Source organism: Nannospalax galili, unplaced genomic scaffold (genome assembly GCF_000622305.1).
Source record: "Nannospalax galili isolate Female #2095 unplaced genomic scaffold, S.galili_v1.0 scaffold107, whole genome shotgun sequence".
Lineage (NCBI taxonomy): Eukaryota > Metazoa > Chordata > Mammalia > Rodentia > Spalacidae > Nannospalax > Nannospalax galili.
The window spans coordinates 2,547,077-2,568,323 of NW_008358490.1; the positions used below are offsets into that span (position 1 = coordinate 2,547,077).

At 49.2% G+C, this 21,247-nt stretch overlaps 1 protein-coding gene across 6 annotated transcripts in view; it reads left to right on the forward strand.

Annotated features, from left to right (window-relative positions):
* Ccdc88c (coiled-coil domain containing 88C) overlaps positions 1-21,247 on the forward strand; it is a 124,543-nt gene that overhangs the window by 35,511 nt on the left and 67,785 nt on the right. For all 6 annotated transcript variants that reach the window (XM_017795246.2, XM_017795249.2, XM_017795248.2 and 3 more), the window contains exon 4: positions 15,094-15,163. In XM_017795246.2, the coding sequence (XP_017650735.1) occupies positions 15,094-15,163 (70 nt within the window). The remainder of the gene's footprint in view (positions 1-15,093; positions 15,164-21,247) is intronic.

A 21,247-nucleotide genomic window follows, 5' to 3' on the forward strand; every position in this document is an offset into this window, starting at 1 on the left:
CCATCTGGAGGCTGAGCCAACGCAGTGGGGGCTGACCTGGGAAGACACTGCCCATGAGATGGAGCACCCCTGCTTCTACTCCTGGCCTTGTCACACTCTTCTCTCTTAGTAAGTGGGATCATCTTCCCGTGCCCAGTAGACAGCGTTGTCAATGCTAAGGGCTCCAACTGAGTTCCTAGAGGGTTCAGGAAAGGTGTTTACTTCACTCAGTTACACGCTGGTTCCTAGTGCCCTGCTGTGAACAGACCTCAGTTACCTTTGAGTGAATGAAGACACAGAGGACTCTAAGTTAGGCAGCTTTGGAGTACACAAAGCAGAGACTGGAGACTGAGATGAGGCAGATGGCAGCAAAGAGCCACCACCCCCAGCCCAGTGTACAGAAATTCCAAGAGAAAGCTTAGACTTGGGAGGGTCTAGAGTAGTGGGCCACAGTCACCCTAGAGAGAAGCCTGGTGCATTTATCATCCATCTCCTAGCAGCCTTAGCCTTGAGTGATCTGTGAGGCCTTCTCCACCTGCCAGCTCCTCTGACCACCCTGGGAGGACACATGGGGCTGCAGGCTGCTGGCTCGCTGGGTTCATGCCTTCTCTCACGAAGCATACCTTGACCTCAGGGTTGGAAGGTCTACACTTGCCATCCAGCTTAGGGGTTACTAGCTCTGCATTTTCAGCTATTCCTCTATACCATAGACAGTTGCCCTGCTGTGCACCGCCTGATATGTGCAAACTAGAGTGCTCAGCTGCAGTGAGTGGGTCAATTGCTCCTGTGCCTGACAGTTGGGCATGTGGTGGGTACTAAGTTACTGTGCAGCTGGGTCTTCCCACATCATCTTTGGGATCCAGCTGCAGATTCCTTCACTGCCATAGTAGGAATAGCACAGGCTGCCTCCTTGTAGGGTAGGTTTGGTCACAGGAAAGTTGGGACACTGTCTTCCTTTATTTGCCTAATGGCTAGCCCCTCAGGGGGTCAGTTGTGGGACCATGGGGCTGCTGGTCTGATTTCCTAGCTCCTCACAGGTGGTCCTTAACCTTGGCTGCCTTCCTCGGACCTTAACCCACAGCTGGACAGCTTCCCTGCTTTGGAACAGGAAGAAAAGGGAAAAGACTGTTTAGTCCTCAGATAGCAGCTGACACGGTGGGGCTGGTGGGTATCGTTATAGGATCTTGGGATGCCCTGGGGAGTGAAGTCCCTGTTGACACTCTTGGGAGCCCACAGGCTAAGATTAGAGCTGGGCCTGGTGGCGCACGCCTTTGGTCCCAGCACTCAGCAGAGGCAGGCAGATCTCTGTGAGTTCTAGGACAGCTGGGGCTACAGGGAGACCCTGTCTCAAAAAGACCATTAAAAAAAAAGATTAGAAAAGTTGAGACTGGCCCACATCCCCCAGCATTTGATACCACACATGGGTTGCAATGCTTGTCACACATGGTTACATGAGGGAGTGCCACTGTGCCTTAATTCCTGGCTGAGACATCACATAGTCAACCTTGGCACACCGCTTCTGAGTTTAGATCTCACTCCAGAATCCTTCTTAACACAGTCTGCGCGATAGCCACTACCAGCCACCTGAGCCTAAAAGCCAGACACAAACCTTTTGTAACCCATTGGTGTGAGAGGTCCTTGACTCTTGGTTTGGAACCTCTAACCACAAGAGTGCAAATCAAGTGTGGATGGGCTGTTGGCAGCACAGAGCAAGCATCTTCTGCCCGTGAGCCCTTCCCACTTGCTCGTCCCCTTGCCTGATGTTGTACTCCTGTTTTGTTCAACTGTCATTTCATTGAGGGTTCTTGTACCTGTGGCATAGATGTACTAACCTCATTGCCTTTATCACTGAAGTATCCCCAGTTGGCGAATGGATCTTGCATTAGCATGTGGCCAGCTCTGCTTCTGTCTGACTCTGCCTGACTTAGGACTAAATGAGAGTACACACAGATATAGGGCTGATTTCTGGCTTGTTAGGCCCTCTGATTTGGGAGTGTTTAAAGTTTCCTTTGCACTGTAGCTGAGAAGCACGTGTTGCCATCCTGAGGCTTGTTTTCTCCCGACCTCTTTTTCTTGTGGCCAGTTCTGGTCAGCTGGCCCCTGGTGAATATCTGCCAGGGACTAGCATGTGAGGTCCTCACAGTACGTGCTCTGGAGACCCGAGGTTCTTGGTGACCTGTATAGGGACCAGAAAGTGGTCACAGCCAGCAGAGGAGTTAGAAAGGCTTAGGTTAGGGACCAGCATGGCAGGTGGGTGTCATAGGACATAGTGAGTTGTGTCAAGTAGTAGGTGACCAGAAGATAGGCTGGTTGTGGAGTTTCCACCAGCCCCTGATGAGTCCCCAACCAGGACAGCAGTCGTGAATCCGATAACATCTGTTGAGATTTTCACTTCCTGCTGAGATATTTATTACTCATGAGACCCCCCTCCCCCCTTCCTGGTTTTCAGCTATGTTCTGAGCTGCCCTCCCTCAGTTTCCTGTAGAGAGTAAATTCTTGGTGATGGAAGATTCGAGCTAAGTGAAGCCTCATCTCTTAAATTTTTTTATTTTTTTATTTTTTATTTTTTTTGTCTTTTTTGAGACAGGGTCTCCCTGTAGCCCCAGCTGTCCTGGAACTCACTATGTAGGCCAGGCTGACCTCGAACTCACAAAGATCTGCCTGCCTCTGCCTCCCAAGTGCTGGGATTAAAGGCATGCACCACCACGCCCAGCTATAATTTATTTTTATTTTATGCATGAATGCTTTGCTGCATGTATGTAAGTGCACCCATGTCGTGTAATGTTCATGGAGGCCGGAAGAGGGCATTGGATCCCCTGGGACTGGAGTTAAGGAATGTTTCCCTTCCCCGGTCCCCCCCCCGTGGGTGCTGGGAACCAAACCTGAAGCCTCATCTCTTGTTACAGACTCCTGATCGCTATGGGCAGTCGTTTGCAGGTTTGCTCACTTTGGGGTGGGGCCGTTAGGCTGCACACACACCTTCCTCTGCTTCTCTTCAGTCTTGGTCATTCATTCTCCCTGACACAGACTCAGTTTTACCTACCCATCAGGCATCACTCATCAACTGCAGCATCCTCCCCCACTGGACTCGGACCAGGCCCCTCAATTATCAGTGAGTGTCCCTGTCAGTCCTTTGGGGTCAAAACCACCCTTGGTGGTGCAGGCAGTTGTGTGTGTGTGTGTGTGTGTGTGTGTGTGTGTGTGTGTGTGTGTGTGTGCTTGCTTGTAGTGTATGTATTTTCTCCTCAGCTGGAGAGAGGGGAGAGAAGAAAATCCCAGCAAGATGGATCTGCTGAGCCCCTCCTCTTTCCTGTGCTGGACCCTGAGTGATGGAGGAGGGAGTGGGCTGTGAGAGCATTTCTGTTTCTGGGGCCTCTAGACTGGATCCATCATGCTGTTTCCTCCCCGTCCTCCATGCAAAAGTGTCTGTGGCCCGTCTTCCTTCATGGGCTCCTCTTTCCCTAACTGTGGCCTCTTGCCTCTACTGCAGTCAGGTTTCTCTTGAGTTGATACAGGAAGGAGGGAGAATCCACAGTCCCTAAGCACACTGAGAATGACATCCAGCATGCCATGCACAGAGCCTCATGGCCTCTGGAATAGGGATATCACTTGCCTGCCTGCCAGGGATTCTGAAACTGAGGCCCAGCAGCAACAGGCTGGTGGTGGAGCTGGCAGAGGAGCTCCAAAGCCAGGACTGTCACCGTTTGATGAACACAGGCAGGGCATTCCCTGAGCAGTGGCTCAGCACAGGTCTGGTTCTCAGGATTGCATTAGGACTCTAGGGGGGAGTGTATTCCTTCAACTCTCAAAGTTGGGTTGGGAGACAGGAAGTTGGGACAGCCCTGCTTCTTGCTTTGTCTCTGTTACCTCCCCTGCCACAGGTCCACACAGCCTACATGCCTGCATGTCTTTTGGGGTGGCACCTGCTCCTTGTTCTTTTTCATGTAACCTCAGGACCTCCTCCCCCTCAGAGCCTGTATTTTAACCCCTTTTCTGTTACTGTAGCAATGTACCTGAGGCAGTGTAGTGAATAAAGAAAAGAGGTTTGTTTAGCTCATAATTTTGGAGACTGAAAGTACAAAACATCAGGCAGCTCTGTTGGTTTGGCCTTTGGTGAGACCAAAAAACAGGTATTCTCACAATGGCAGGAGTGGGTGCAGAAGAGATCCCATGGCAAGGCAGGGAGCCAGGAGATTCAGGGACCAGGCTCACTCTTTATAGCAATTGGGGTGCCTTAAGAACTACCTAATCTCTTGAGGGTGATGTCCACAATGACCTGATCACTTCCACCTCTTAAAGGTCTTATCGCCTTCTAAAATTGCCACACTGGGATCCAAGCTTTCAGTCATGAACCTTTAAGGATGCACACTATATCCACATCATAGAATTAACTGCCTGGATTCCTCTTCCCATCCCCCTCTCGCTCAGTTCCCCCCATCTTTTTTAGGGTGCACAGCATGCTGATGGGATTGGCTCCTCAGGCTGAGGGCACAGAGGACAGGTCCACACGCACGCCAGGCTCTCTGCAGGTTGTTATCATTCTTGTTGCTGTCCACAATCTCCAACCAGGTGCGCTACACAGCACCTAGCAGGTCAGAGTGGCATTAACAGCACTGCGCATGGCGTTCTTCCTGGCCTTCTGCTGGGAGCCCTTCCTGCCTTCCAGATGCCTGCCCTGGGGTCAAGGAGTTGGGGGATTGGACTGCTAACGCAGGAGTGGTAGTGGTCCTTATCCTGTGACATTCATGTAGGTGTGTGTTAGGGTGTGAAGTAGTGGACTTGTGCCACCCCCACGTCTGTTTTCCAGCCCTCACAGGTCCTGGTGTGCTGTGTAATGTGGGCTGCCTCCTGCAGCTGGAGGCTCCTGGGTGCTCACTGCTGCTGCTGCTGCAGCTCTGACTTGCACCCAAGAATGAAAGAACCAAGGGCAATGGCATCAGTGGTCAAGGGCGGTGTGCCAGGTGTAGGACTACTCCAATCCTGCCCTGGAGTTGGGGGCGGGGACAGAGGGGTTGAGTAGGGGAATGGGACATCGTGGGGGAGGTGCCACTTACTGGGATGGAGGAAGGCTAGTCTTTTCTTACTGAGCTCAGGTGGGATGGCGTGCCCAGGTGCCTGCTGGGAAGTGCCTTGCTCTCATGAAGCTGGTGGGATGCTGGGCTGCCAGCCCTCTGTACCTGGCTGTTGTGTGGCATGCCTGTCTCAGCCCAGCCCTCTGTACCCTCACTGGTGTGTGGCATGTCTGTCTCAGCCCACCCTACAGGCTGCAGTCTCCCTGACCAGGCTTACTCATTAAAATAATCCAGTCTCTAGGGAAACTTTTCCTCCCTTCCCTTGCCTACCCAAAGGGAAAAGTTTTGGTTTTCCTAGAAGCTCAAGAAAAGGGATTCTACAGCCTGATTGACAGCAGTCAGATCCTTCTGGCTGTAAGATTGGGCTCCTTATATTAAACCCCAGCTTTGATGTTGTCCTTGAAGCCAGTAATGGAAATGTTGGTGGCTAGAGTTCAGGGCAGCCCTGAAGTACTGCAGACCCTGATGTATGAGGACATCCCTCCCAGCCCAGCTGGCTGAGTCCTTCCCCCTCTCCCCTGGAGCCCGGCCTTGGTATAAAGTGGACCCCCATTAAACACTGTTGAACAGAGGACTCCGTGGTATGGTACAGGAACCTTAGGGCAGGGTCTAAGGGACCTAGCTCTAGACTGAAATGAGATGCTGGGTCTCCATCATGTTCTGCTCTGGGCCTATGCTTCCTGACTGTAGGAAACCTGTAAGGCTTTTCTGAGTTTAAAATGTGGGATCTCAGGGCTAGAGGGATGGCTTAGCAATTAGGAGCATGTGTGTACTACAGAGGACCTAAATTTGGTTCTTAGCACCTATGTTAGACAGTTTACAGTAATTGTCTGGAATTCCAGCTCCAGGGGGATCTGCCTCTGGCTTATGGGAGCACCTGTATTCATATGCACATACCCATACATACGCATAAATAAGTCCTTTTTTTTTGGTCTTTTTGAGACAGGGTCTCCCTGTAGCCCCAGCTGTCCTAGAACTCAATGTGTAGAGCAGGCTGGCCTTGAACTCACAGAGATCCGCCTGCCTCTGCCTCCAGAGTACTGGAATTAAAGGCATGCGCCACCATGCCTGGTCCTTTTTTAAAAAGTGCATTCTCTCCATGTCCTGCTGTTGCTTGGCCTCTGTGCATAAATGAGATTACTGCCTCCCTGACACTTGTGACTGTTGATGATGTCACTATAGAAGTTGACCCCAGGGGCTGGAGAGATGGCTCAGCAGTTAAGAGCACTGACTGCTCTTGCAGAGGACCCGAGTTCAATTCCCAGCACCCACATGGCAGCTAACAACCATCTGTAACTCCAGTTCCAGGGGATCTGAAGCCCTCTTCTGACCTCTGTGGGCATTGTACAACACAAGTGCACTGATATATATGCAGGCTATACACTCATATACATAAAATAAAAATAATGTAAAAAAAGTTGTCCCCAAAGCCTAATTCTAGCTGCCAGTGACCAGGCATGCCTTCACCTTGAAAAGGTTCCCAGAGCACCCTTGGCCCTCTCTCACTTCCCTGGCACCTGCTGCCTTCCTCCATCCTGATCCAGGAATATTTCCTGGCATTAGACAGCTGCCCATAGAGAATCTGGGTACGTCACAGTGCCTTAAGGGGGAGAGGACAAGTAGTTTTTAAAAAATTTTTATTTTATGTGTATGAGTGTATTACCTGCATGTATGTGAGCACACCCATGTTGTGCAACATCAGAAGGGGGCAGAAGAGGGCTTTGGATTCCCCTGGAACTGGAGTTAAGGATGCTTCGTAGCTACCATGTGGGTGCTGGGAATCGAACCCTGGTCCTCTGCAAGAGTAGCCAGGACTCTTAACTGCTGAGCCATCTCTCCCCTAGACCAAGTACTTTTTAGGGACCCTTGAAATGTCCTTTGGGCTGGTCCCTTTTGGGTTCTCTGGGCTCTTCCTGATCAGTGTGCACTCGTCTACTTGTCAGAGAGGGCAACCCTGGGCTCCTAATGCAGGAAGATTTGCTGGGTCCCTCTTGACCTCCCCCCTGGGAGCTAGATCTGCTTAGAGGCTGGAGACCTGTGCTGCTGCAGGTGAGGGTGTGGCTCACAGGGGCTAGTTTGCCCTCCCTTGGTGGTGCTGCAGTCTCAAGGGTTCCCGTTCCAGCTATAGTCTTCCACCAGCTCAGAGGATCATTTGTTTTCTTTCTATCCACGGGGAAGTGGGCTTGTGCTTAGTTCTGTGTTCTGTGATGAAGAGGGGTTTCTGGTGACTTGGTAACCTCAGACAGGCCTTAAAATTGCCTTATGCTGGAACACAGTGTGGCCTAATTAGGGAAACTCGGTGCTCCCCAACTTGAACAGATCAGGCTGGTTTCAGGCCCTGGGGACCCTGGATTAATTGAAACGAGGCGGAACAGATGGGTTGAGTCTATCAGCAGCTCTCTATGGCAGCCTCCACACAGGAAAGCACTTCATTACCCATTGATTGTGCCAGGCCTCCTGCCCCAGTCAGTGGAGCTGTGGCGGGGCTGGAGGCCCCTGTGCAGATGGAATTACAAGCTCCTGATCCCCTAAGCCATGCTTTGAGCAGGTGTCATGGATAAATCGTTGCTTTCACGTTTCCTTTCTGCAGCTAAATTAGAAGATTGTGCTCTTGGGTATAACATTCTTGGAAAGCTGGCTGTGGCTCTTGATTTGGCGGGGGGGGTGTCAAAATCCTCTCTGCCCTCTCACGGGCGGAAGGCATGGTAGCCTGGGCTGAGGTGGCAGACTGGAAATGTCATGAGTCAGTACTGAAGATATGAAGCAGGTGTCAACAGGTTGGGCTGTGGGGAGCCTGCATGGTAAAGACAGGCTCCTTTATCTCTGGATTCTCCTGAGAAATCTCTTGATCAGCAGGTCCTTTGGCTGAATGAATGATTCTTGTCCTGGACATTACATGGGGATGTTGGGAGGAAAGAGGGACAGGATTTCGGTGCCTTGTGTGCTACAGTAGGTGGCTTTTATTTTGGACAGTGTTGTTGAAGTGCATTCTGGAAATCCTCTTGGCTAAATCCAGGTGAGAGATTTTGAGATGCAGCATATGGGGATTGGTGGTGGCACAAGCACGAGGCCACCAGGCTCAAATGATCCCTGTTGCTCCTCCCTCCAGGGTCTCTGTGGGGCTCTGTGCAAGCCTTGCCTACCATGTCATGCTGGATGGAACTAGCTTTGTGCAGTTCCTGGAGAAGTGAATCTGTGGGGTCCTGATGAACTTTCCTTACACAGTGCCGGACTAGACAGCCTAACACCAGCGAGTCCTTTCCTGTGGATGGTCATGGCTGTAGTTTGGGAATTGAGAAGTAATCCTGTTTTGTTTAGTTTGCTCCTAGATGATCACATTTCAGATTTTACACTTTAGAAAGAACAATGTATTCAAGCCAGCATCACAGATTCACTTTGGAACATTCCTTTTAAATTTGTTTTCAATATTTCACAGATAGGTGTTGCCATGGAAAATTATAAAACATTCTCAATCATTCCTTTTTCCCTCCCACTTTGAAATATTTCATCTTTCGCTAACAGCTACAAGCTGTGAATCTTAAGGAAATACCATCAGGTTCTGCCTGATTTGAAAGCATAGGAAGTAACTCAGCAGAGGAAAAGCAGCTGGTTTTCAGGGATTGATTTCTCATCACTATGGGAGAAAGAGAGAAGACACCTACACAAAAGAGGCTTTGTAAGAAAGCCTTAATGTAAATCATCAGGAATATTTTCTGATCCAATTTTCCCAACTGTCACTCTTAGTAGCTTTTTTGCTGCCTGAGTGGGGAGCTGATTGACAAGTAAAATGTGGGAAGTGTCTCTGTAGTGGCAGATGAAGTGTTAGGAATTCAGAGAGAGCTGTGTGGAAGTGTGGGCATTGGTGGTGTTTGGCTGAGGTTTGGAAGCTGAGTGGGATCTGGCAGGTACGGATGGTTGCAGGGCATCCCAGGGGAAGGAGCAGATTGCTGCTGAGCACAGCTTGAGGCTGGATTTGCTGCTCATCTGGAGCAACTAGACACTTCCTGGCTTAGTCCATTACCTGTCAGGCTCCTAAGCATCCTCCTTTGCCCAGACCAGAAGCCCTGCTCCTGGGGAGCCCTTGGCAGCACCCCATGTGCTATGTTCTGGTTGTCTGTGTCCTTACATTCCCAGCTTGCAGCAAGGCCTGCAGTTTGTGTCTTTTCAGTTCCTGAACCAGACTAGACCTGAAGGGTGTGCAAGCAGCTCACACAAAGCCCATGTCATTCACGTCTCTGCCTTTAGTCTTGACTCTGAGGGGGAGAGTGTGTGCAGGTCAACAGCAGCATTCTTTGTGGTTTTATTTTGCCTCTGTGGAAGGCTCCTTCTTTTGCTGCCTGGACCATCCTGGTCTCCTAGGCAACCGTGAACATCACTTTCCTTCTGCTGACTGTGCAGTGTTTCTCTTAACTTTTTTGGGATCTCCCTCTTTGGCTCAGGATTAACACCTGCTGTGCCAGCTCCCTTAGTCCGTGGACCTGTGCCCTTAACCTCAGCAGAATTTATTTTCCTTCTGGACAAACTGTCAGCCTACAATCCCTGTATTTCCAGTGTAACCCTAGCTAGCCTCCTGCACACACGTGTACAAGAGTAGTTTTATCCTGAATCCTTTTTTCTGTTTTGTTTTGTTCTGTTTTGTTTTGTTTTGTTTCTTAAGATAGTGTCTCATTTATAGCTTAGGCTGGCCTGGAACATACTTGCGTAGCCCAGGTTGGCTTCAGACTCACAGTGATCCTCCTCCTGACTCAGCCTTCTAAATACTATGATTATAGGTGTGCACTTCCACACCTGGCTTCGTTTTTTTGGAACAGTCTTATTATGTAGCCCAAGCTGGCCTCGAATTTGTGGCTATTCTCCTATCTCTGTCTTCTGAGTGCTGCAGTTACAGGCATGTATCACCATGCCTGGCTTTCTTTTGAATCTTCCAGGACCTTGTAGTTCTTCCTCCTGCTTGGGGAATGGCTCTTCTGTCTGAATGGATGATGAGGACTGATAGGCCTGGTTGGGTGTGCCCTAGGAGGCCCCTTTCCTAGCACCTCCACCTGCCCCATCTCTGGTTACAAGACCCCTTTTCTCCAGGACCTTGCCGCCTTCTAGCCAGCATCTTTTCCTCCTAACTAGTTGAGGCTTGAGGTGCCATGCTGGAAATCAGACCCAGGACCTCCCCTGTGCTAGGCAAGTGCTCTACCACTTGTCTGCACCCCATCTACATCTCTAGCTCCTGTTCTTCATTTTGGATGCATGTGAGTTGCCTCCAGAACGGGTGGCTTTTTTTTTTTTTCCTTCCACCGAGTTTGCCATCCTTATAGCTCAAATGCCTCTTAAATGCATGCCTCTGATGGAGTGCTTGCGCCCTGCATGGGAAGCCTCACCTCAAGGGTTAGATTATTTCAATTTAAAATGATGTAACCATATGATAGAATCCTTAGAAAATGCTAGGTCAACTTGCTGTAGTCCTGATCACTGCAATAGAGAACATTCTCATTTTGAGTTTTTCTCCCTTTCTGTTAATGACGTTAGGTATCCAATCAGCTTGCTCTTTGGTTCTGTTCTTAGCACTGTTTGTTTGAGACAGCTCTCACTGTGTAACCTAGGTTGGCCTCAGACTTATGGAGGTTCTCCTGCCTCAGTCTCCTAAGTGCTGTGATGACAGGCACAGGCCACCACCGTGCCTGGTTTGTTCTTGGAACTCTTTTTGTTTTTTAATTTATTTATTATTTTTATTTTATGTGTATGCGTGTATTGCCTGCATGTAGGTAAGTGCACCTGTGTTGTGCAATGCCTGAGGAAGTCAGAAGATGCTGTCAGATCTCCTGGGACTGGAGTTACGGACAGTTGTTAGCTGCCATGTGGGTGCTGGGATTCGAACCTGGGTCTTCTGCAAGAACAAGTGTCCTTAACCGCTGAGCCATCTCTCCAGCCCCTGTTCTTGGAACTCTTTACTGGTGACTGTTAAAGCTATAGACTTTGAGATGGCCACCCTGTGCCTCTTGCCATTCAGGGTCAGGAATCTAGGGAGGGCAGCATTCTGGGCTTGTTGACATGAGTGCAGGCACAGACCCTGCCCCTGGGGCCTAGCAAGGGACAGATGCTCCATCGGAGAGTTTTGGCTGTTCTTGGTCTTGAGCCATTGATGAGATCCTGTATTTGGGATTTGGGACCTAACTGAGGGTGATAAGAGGGGCACCTTCCAGCCTGAATCCTCCCTAGGGCTCAGGCTGCCTCTGCAGGACCCAAACACACCCCATCTGACCCAGATTTGGGAGATTGTACACGTAGTTAGCTGCCAGTGGCCCATTCCAGGATTGGATTAATCTACTTTCATTTTGAAAAGGGAACTCTGGGGCTCCCCAGCATCTTCTGTGAGAATGGGAAAGCAGATCAAAAATGGAGAGGCAGGAGAGGGGTGGGCACAATTTACACCCATACTGCAGTGTACCCTCTACAGGGCACAGGGGCATCCTTCAAGTTAGGACCTGGAATGGGATGCGTCTAGGCTTGTCCTTCATCCCTGCATGGGGATGCAACTGTGTATTTTGGGGTGGCATAAGGAGAGCTAGTGGTGGGGCCTCGAGCACAGCACTGGGCTGCATTCCAGCAGCAGCTGGGCCTGTGCTCGCAGCCAGCCTGGGTAGAACCAGGTGCCCTGCGCAGACCATGGCAGCACTTCACAGTGGCTCTCTGTTCTGAGTGCCAGGCAGGGGCGGGGCCTCTCGTCAGCACCCTGCTCACGTCCCCGCCAGGCTGAGGCCTGTCCTGTCCCCCTAGAGGCCCCACCGTTGCAGGAGCCTTAGATACATTTGCTGGGCTTTCTTTAGGGAGGTCAAAGGTCCAGAGGGGAACATGCAGTGCCTTGTTATTGGTGTTGGATCTTGTGGCCACCCGTGGCTGTCAGAGCCTTGAGAGGTGGCTGGTGCGTTTAGGGAAATGAATTTATTATTTTAGTTTATTTGAATTAAAAAACAAAACAAAACACCAGGTATTTAATTCCGTTACCAGAGACTGTGTGTTTAGAACAATAAGGGAATTGAAGTCTATATAGAATCCAAGTTTTTCCAAATTTCATACAGATTGAGAAGTGCTGTAACTGTAAAGTACACTCTGAATTTCAAAGATAAATTGGAAGAGTAAATTGACTCAGTAGTTTTATCTTTATGTGTTAAATGATTACATTTGGATATGTTGGCTTAAAATATATAATGAAAATATTGTCACTTTTTTTTTTTTTAAAGTGGGCTACTGGAAAATTCAAAGTTACTATGTGTCTTGTATATGATGAGCAGCGTTGGCCTTTGAGGATGCTTTTGCTGGAAATGTGATTGATGGTCGTTTTAGGGCAACCACTTAATGGCTTGGGAGCATCTTTGATCATTGAATTAGGATTTAGGAGACTACTGGTATTTTAAAAGAAGCACTTTTTAAAAATCCTGTTTAGAAAACATTGCTCCTTTTTTGTTGGTGGTTTTTTGAGACGGTGGCTTGCCATGTAGCCCAGGCTGGAAGCTTAAGAGCAGCCTTCTTGTTCTCCTGCCCCAGCCCCTTGAATGCTGGAATTACAGGTGTACACCAGCACGCCCTAAAATAGTATTTCTTCATTGCATAAGTAATACCTTTCTTGTGTGGAATTAGAAAATCCTGGTTAAATGAAGTTAATATGTTTTGGAAAAGAAGTTAATATGTTTTGGTTTTCTACCAGTACTGCTTCACAGAGACCTTCTAGATTATCTGGAAAATGGTAAAGAAAGCTTTATTTCCCATACCTTATCCCATTTGTAGACTGTTGCATGGTGGTCCAGAGACCTAGAGACGGGCTGCAGGACTTGGAATGGGATACAGATGGTTGGCGAGGAGGGCCTTGGTTCCCTCACAAGGTAGCCTGATGCTAGAATCCAGGGGAGGGCACTGCCTGCCAGGATGGGCTTGTTGGCAGGAGAACTCTGTTTTCCAGATGAGTTGGCTGGGAATTGTGCTGTGTGCTAGCCTGAAGGAGGGCTCAGGCTGTTCCACAGTTCTTTTACTCATGTGCTACACTGACCTGACTTGTCACCCCAGGGATATTTGAGAAAACAGTTGTAGTTGAGGAGGCCATTGTGAGCCCACACAAAGCTCCAATATGGAGTGGAGAAGGCCTGTGTTAGAGTGGGGCATGCTCCTGCCTTTCCCTCTCCTTCCAGTTTCTAGTGTGGATGGGAGCCACGGAGAGAAGGGGGGGGGTCTTCTTTGGAGGGGCTAGCTTCCCCCAGTAGCTTTCCAGGGCCCCTCACGTCTTACCTTGTGGTTTTGAGATGGGTTTGAGGTACTCAGCTGTGGGACAAGACCTTGAGTAATGATTCTGCTTCTCAAGGATGAATGCAGGCACTACCTCTGTACTGCAGTGGGACTCTGGACTCAAGCTGCCTCTCGGCAGCAATCCTTTTTTAAAAATTTATTTTTAGTGTATGAGTGTATTGTCTGCGCATATGTAAGTGCACCTATGTTGTACAATCCTCATGGAGGTCTGAAGAGGGTGTCAAATCCCCCTGGAACTGGAGTTACAGATGGTTGTTAGCCACCATGAGGGTGCTGGGAACCAAACTCAGGTCCTCTGCAAGAGCAGCCATTACTCTTAACCGCTGAGCCGTCTCTCTAGCCCCAGCAGAAACCCTTTTCAACAGGCACAAGAAGAGCTTCCCTGCGGAAGGACTCCTGCCGGGGCACTGATGTGCAACCCACTCCTTTCCTTGCTTTCCACAGAACTAGATAGGTTTTGGTTTGTGTGCATGCATGTGCACCTGTGTGTGCACCTGTGGAGCCAGAGGTCAGTTTGAATGGCTTCCTCTATTGCTTTCCACTTGATTTTTGTTTAGGGTTTTTTGTTTTGTTTGGTTTGGTTTGGTCTTTTTGAGACAGGGTCCTGTAGCACCAGCTGGCCTGGAACGCAGAGATCTGCCTGCCTCTGCCTCCCAAGTGCTGGGGCTAAAGGCATGTGCCACCATGCCTGGTTTAGGATTTAAAAAAATTTTTTTTTGCTTTTGAGAATCTCTCATTGAACCGGGGCTATCCACCTGTCTGCCCCTCCCACCCCTGACACTGGGGTTACAACTGTGCTGCCATGCCTGGCTTTTACATGGGAGCTGGGGATCTGAACTCAGGTCCTCATGCTTGTGCAGCAAGCACTTCACCCACTGAGCCATCTCTCCAGCTCCAAGTTGGGTTATCCTCTTCCAGTTTGGAAGAACAAGGCACATTTGAGCAGGAAAGACTGACCCTGCCCAGCCCAGGGAATGCCCAGGGCTCTGTGTGGCAGTGCAATCACCACTAAGAGAGCAGAACTCCAGGAAGACACAGATGAGGGAGGAGGCTGTGACTGGTGACTGTGCCTGACCTTTCAGAAACTCTTGTCTGAGGATCAGGAGGCAGTTCTTGTCCCCAGGACCCCCTCCTCTGACTAGGCCGAGAAGCCCTGATATGTTCTGGGTTTATTGCCCTAGGAAATCACTCTCCTGTGGAAAAAAGCCTGCTCCTCCAGAACTTACCTCAGAGCCCTGTCTTACGCCCAGACCGTCCGTCCTTAGCTTGTAAAGCCTTGATAGCATCTTCATTTTTTGCTCTCTACTCTTTTTGTTTGTTTGTGGCCCCAGCAGGCCTAGAATTCTATGTAGACCAGGCTGGCCTCAATCTCGAAGAGGTCTCCTGCCTCTGCCTCCCAAGTGCTGAGATTAAAGCGTGCATCACTATACCCAGCTTCTGTATTCTGTTTTAATTGCACAAGGCATATGAATGAAAATAATTCAGGATAACTTTTAAAAGGTTTTCAACCCCAGCATGTCATTTATCTTTTCTTCCAAGTTTCTGCCTATGCAACCATCCTTTTTATTTGATGATGATCAAGGCAATATGAGTAGACTCTGACTTGAACAGCCCATGCTATTATTCATCGCCTTCATGGCTGCCATATACTGGCTGCATACTCCTCCAGTGACTTGATTAGCTGTAATTTTCCTAATCACCCTTTACTCCTGTTTCCTGTTCTTAACGTGTCTTTCCCCCTTTGTCTCCATAGGAAGTTCTCCAGCAGCTGATCGTAATGAATTTGCCTAATGTTTTGATGATTGGCAAAGACCCACTGTCTGGTGAGTGAAATCGTACCATCCCCACCCCCTGTAGCGCCTGGGGCGTGCCATCAGTTTGGATAGCTGTTGGCTACTGCTGACTGCCAGCTAGGAGCCAGCATAGTGAAACATTGATGGTTTTGGTAAGATTTTAAAGAGTGGGTTTATTGCCCTTAGGCATTAAGCCAAGTGACTCCCTCTGGGGTCCTCAGATGTGCATGCAGAATCAGACAAGGCCATTGCTTTATCCCCTCTGAGAAGGCAGGTCTGGATTTAGGTGTCTGAATTGTGTGCTGGGCTCTTCAGGCTTCACTTTCCCTGTAAATACGGAATCTGATTCCTCTGTGATGGATGCAGTACTCTAGTTGGGAAGTAAGCATCTTTTTGGGTGAATGTCTCTCTTCCCCGGGGATCCTGTGGTATTTTCTTACTAGGATTAGTGTGGTCCTCTCTCTTGTCTAATGTGCCTCCCTGGGCTCGGAGAAACTGGGGGACAAGGGTTCTAAGGCCATCTGGTCTTTGACACTTGGTATTAGATTGAAACGTCTTTCTAACACCTTCCAGGGAGTCAGAGCTTAGGTCCACTTGCCAGGTAATTCCCAGGTGACTTGGACACATTGTCATTCCACGGCTCCTGGATGTACACTCATAGCTCTAGGGCCACGGTTTCTCACCAACTGGCTCATCTTTGTTCTTTGGACCCTGCCATAGGCGAGGTATTAAGGTAGACAAGGGAACCCACTCCTGCTGGAATGAGCCAAGGCAAAGACCCTGAGTGTTAGCAGTTTTTACAGAAGGAACTGAGGCTTCACTCAGTGTGCTTCTCCTTGGCCTCATCTCACTGGGGTCTGGCTGTCCTTTCTCCTTACTAGGACAGTAGCTAAGTTGTCTTCAGACTGTAAGAAAAGTATGCCCAATGACCAGCCAAAGACATGACGTGTAAAGGAACAGTCTTGCTTGGTGGCATGCCCTTGGGAGCGTCAGCAGTGGCTCTCTGTATAGTGGGGGTGGGCAGGACACTCTTTCTTGGCTCCAGTTGGCAACATGTCTACCTTTTCTACACAGATGTAAGCCAAGGAAGAGATACCCCTGGCAATGACCCATGAGCATTCCTCACCTAGCATGGCATGGTGGCCCTTCTGAGTGCACTGAGCTGCTTGTGGCTCCTGGCTTCAGCACCCTCCCCATTCCATGCATCATCATCAGGATCCTTTGGTTCTCCTTGACCCAACTCTGACTTCATCTCATGGCTCTAGACGCAGGTAGACAGTGACACATGTAGCCCATCCCAGGCACCTTGAGCCTCAGGGAAGGTTGGGACTGTTGAGATTTGTATGGTGACTCTGCTTTGCTGAAAACTATTATCTTCCTGGTTCATTGAAGGGCTGGTGTTAAGGGGCAACCTTGTAAGGTTGATGGTAGAGGCTCAGGCCAGCCACTCTGTCTGCTCTGAGGGCAGTCGGGGAGCTGGGAGGATGCTTGCTCCTATGCTTGGCTAGACAATGAATACGTTTTAAAATGTGGAAATGACAGTGTGCTTCTGGGGTGTGGCTGTGTCATTCTCATTTGTACGTGAGAGATTTATTTGTGCACACACCCTCGATCACTAGGCTGATAACCAGAGCAGCTAACTGGAAGCTCTGGTGCTCTGGGGTGTGAGTTCCTATCTGTATCACACTCCGTCTCAGCAATTGCTGACATTGAACTTTTTTTCACCAATAATAATGGCAGGCCCACCTGGCTACTTAGTTCAGCTGGTTAAAGCTTGATGCTAACAAAAATGTCAGTGAGTGGTGTATAGGTCAACCTAACAAACACGTTTTCCTTGCCCTGCCCAACTACCCTGTCACCTGTGTCACTTGCACATTTTCCTTTTGCCCTTGCCTCCCTCAAATCTAGAAGCCTTTCCTCTGCCCCTCCTCTTGTGGGCCCCTCCCCCTGCCAGAGACATTGTCATTGTACAGAGAGCGCAGATACTCATTCCTGTGTGTTACCCTTCCAAAATATCCAGAGAAGTGGATGCTGATTTATAAAATCAGTTAATTGTGTATGTGTATAGGTGTGCCACAGTGTACATGTGGAGGTCAGAGGACAACTTGCAGGCGTTAGTGCTCTCCTTCTATCATATGGGTCCTGGGTATTGAACTCAAGTCACCAGGCTTGGTAGCAAGTGCCTTTACCTGCTAAACCATCTCATTAGCCCTGACTTAAAACAACAAAATCCAGCTTTATTTGCATACATTAAAATACCTCCATTTGAAGTGTATAGGTTAGTGCTTCTCCCTACCCCACACAAGTACACAAAGTTGTGTAACCCTCACCAGGTCCATCTTGAGAACATTACGGGAAAGCTGCTTTTCAGCGATTGTCAGGCGAGCTGAGTGGCTCCAAGGCTCACCGTGGCGCATAGTCAATGCTCATCCATCCCCAAGGTTCTTTGGCCCAGTGCCTAAGAGGAACTGACCAAGTGAGACTGAGCTTTGAAAGTTAAGAGGATGAATGATACCCACCGTCCAAGCTCAGCTTCCCAGGCAGTCTGACTGACCTGCCAGACAGTGGCCTCAGCAGCTACTTTCACCAGGGAGGTGGCCTTACCATAATGCATGGATGGGTAGGTTTGACAGGGCTCCTGGGGGTGTTCTGAGAGCCAGAGGGGATGGCAGGAGACATCTGTCAGCAAGAAGACATCTACACAAGTGGCAGAGGTGGAGAGCCATGTTTTTGAAATAGTATTTTCAGTTTTAAAATTTTAAAAATAAGCCTGTGGAGCATTTTGTGTTTCCTTTTTAACAAAGAACAGAGCTGGCTTTCGAAAGAAGTATGTGGTTGCCTGGGCAGAGAAAATAGCTTTTTTCACTCATCTTGTTTCCCTTGTGGAATGGGGGCGCACGTGGAGCTCTTTTTAGCAGATGCTAGCACCACGCTGTTAATGATGGCACTTTGCAGTCTGAGGTTAGTGTTCTGTTGTTGGCAAGGGCGTCACAGTGGAACAAGGTGGATCCTGGCACAGCATGGCATCCACTGCTCCACACCCTCCCAGGGCACCAGAAGGTCCTGCGAGGCCAAGCCTGCTCTCAGTGCTGTTCTTCCTGAGGTTATACCAGTGTTCTCCCTCGTAGGACCACAGACTGTTTCCCTTGTTTGCCACACTTCTCCCTCAGACACACATGGGAGCAACTCCTGCAAGACCCTGTTTATTGGCACCTTTTCAGTGTGGCCCCCCACCTTACCTCCTTGGCCTCCAGGACCTGTCCTCTCTACCCTGTCCTTGTAATTCCTTTGAGTAGACAGTCTGCCTTCAGTTGAAGTGCCTAGATCAGGGCCTGCTGTGCAGTGCATGCTCAGTGAACACAGCGTTCATGCTGAAAGCCTACTTCTGTCTCCTCTCTCTCCCCACCATGTTGCTCCCTTAAGCCAGGCATCTATGGCTGCTTCACTATACACTTGGATACATGAACAAGATCACAGTCAGGTGATGTTTAATCCCAGCTCAGTGACAGTAGTGTCTTCTGTGGGCCAGAGATGGCCCATAGAGCGCGCCATGCTACCTTGCCAGCTGCGTATCCAGTGTATGTACTGGTGAGAATGTTCTGCAGGAAGCCTTGTGAAGACCAAGGGGTCATATTTGCTCTAACTGTAAAATGAGTTAGAAATGTTGTATACAGCAGACCAGCTCTGGCTTCTCAGCAGCCAGGCCTCTCACTGTGCCACATACACATAGAAAACTAGATTTGTCTGACAAGAAGCCAGAGTATTAGCAAATTAATTTCTGTGATGCATCATAGAACAGTTGCTCTGGAAGAGACCATTGGTTTTTTTTCTTCCAAGGCTTATATCCAAGTACAGTGATGGTTTCCAGGCTTGAAAATTGCTGATCTCAGCTAAATCCATTAGAACAGAAAAGAGGGAGCCATGTAGGTGTGGAAGCCCAGAGGGGGAGGAGGTTTTTCAGAGGCACACAGCATGGAGGTCCCCTAGGTAAATGTGTTTAAAATTTTACATAGGGGCCTATGTTTGTGGATGTTTGGCTAGAGAGGTTCCCAGCAGAACTGGCCAGCACTGTTGCTTTGCCCTGGAATTTCTTCTAAATTCTCTTACATTTTGAGATTCCTGGGGGTCTTTGAAGGACCTGTGACCCCCATGTGTACTATGCAGGAGTCTGTCTGTGAACACAGCTGGGGCCTTTGAGACCAGCTGTCACTAGTCGGGCCAGTGGTCCTGAGTGTCCTTTGCCTGGTGGTGCAATCAGGGAAAGTGCTCTGAGCAGCCTTCTGGGCGTATCCCTCCTCCTTAGCCATGTGTGCTGCTGTGATTGAGGACACCAGAGACCCCGTTTCTGACCCTCCAAAGGAGAGACTGGAATACCCGTGCATCCTTTTTCGTCTTGGCTGACTGCCCCTTGGCCTGCAGTTTGCAGGAGTTTGGTTCAGACCTGTTCTGCCTTTGTTTGGAATGTTCACTGTATTGAATCCAGGACCCCTGGAGCCATAGGCTGTGCTCAGAAGGCCTCCAGGCTGTACTGCGGCAGGGAGGCAAGGAAGAAGAGCCCATAATGATGGCTATACCATGATGCAAGGTGGTTTGCCAGCATGCTTCTGAGTGTAGAGGGAATGATGAGTCCTGCCTGGGCAGGTCAGGAGGGCTCCCTAGGGGAGGTGGTGTTTGAGCAGGGCTTTGATGAACTCTTCACAGAGAAGGTGACATTCTCTTAGTTTTCTGTCACTGGAACAGATGTCCGAGATGATCAGCTTATAAAGGAAAATTTTGTTTTGGCTTTTGTTGTTGGAGATTCCAGCCCATGATTCAGTTGTCCTTAGAACTTTGGGGCCATGAAATGTGGTAGAGCAAAACTGCCCATCTTAGGGCCAGGAAGCCCAGGGTCCTCTTCAAGGGTGTGCCCCAATGACCTAAATTTAGACCTTCCACTCTTAAGGCCCCATCTCTTAAAGGCCCCAACATTTCTGAGATGTTCTACTCTGGGACTGACTCTTTAGCACACAATCCTTTGGGAGACATTCTAGATCCAGAATATGGTGGTGAGGAGGGATGTCCTAGGTGGAGGGAGCGCAGGGAGGCGCGTGTGCTGGGCAGCCATAGCCCCCTGGAGTTTCCTGTTTAATAGTCCTAGTATTTACTTACCCTTGGTTAAGGGTGGCCCTAAGTTTTTCTGGATCCCATGGAAACCTCCCCACAGCACAGCTCTTCAGCACAGACTGGAGTACCAAGGCGGGGGATGCTCAGGCCCACCCACCACCCCCTGGCAACCCCGTGGAGGACTCGGGCTCTGCTTGGCATGATCAGCCTTCTTGCTGCAACAGATTGCTCTCCTGAAATCCAAAGGGCGCTGTCCTCTCCTGGCTGCTTGCCCCTGGCCCTGCCCTCTCTAGAACCTCGCTCATGCTGTGGGGTGTTGAGGCTACCAAGGGTCTGCATGGGGCTGCTGAGCCATTCTTTGGTCTTTCTCCAGCCTGCCCTTGTTATTTTAATTCATTTATTCAGGTCTTTACTTTCCAATCCTGTTTTATTTTTACATTTCATTTATTTATGTGTTTATTTAGCGAGAGTGCACACCACAGTGGACATGTAGAGCATGTGGAGGTCAGAGGACAGCTTACAGAAGTTGATGTACCCACTGAGCCATCTTGCTAACCCTAAAATTATTCTTATAATTGCAAAAATCCTTAAGTCCTTTGAATGAGGAAAAAGAAAATGTAGGAGTTAATGGTTAATCTTTGCCAACTTGATTAGGTTGGGAATTGCCTAGACTCACCTCTGGGTGTGTTTGTGAGGGCATTTTCAGAGTGGTTTAAATGAGGAGAGAAGACCCACCTTGAATGTAGGTGTTATCATCCACTGAGCTGGAGTCTGGGACTGAGTAAAAAGGGAAACAGGCAGAAGCCAGCTGAGTGCTAGCATTTATCTCTGCTCCTGACTGGATGCAGCCTGACCAGTGATCTCAGGCTCTGCCATCATGACTTCCCTACCATGATGGCCCATATTCCTTCAAGCCATGAGTCCAGGTACAGCTTTGCTTTCATCGTGTTATTTTGTCACAGCAGTGAAAAAAGTAATACAATAAGTTTTTTAAAAATCCTTACTCTACCT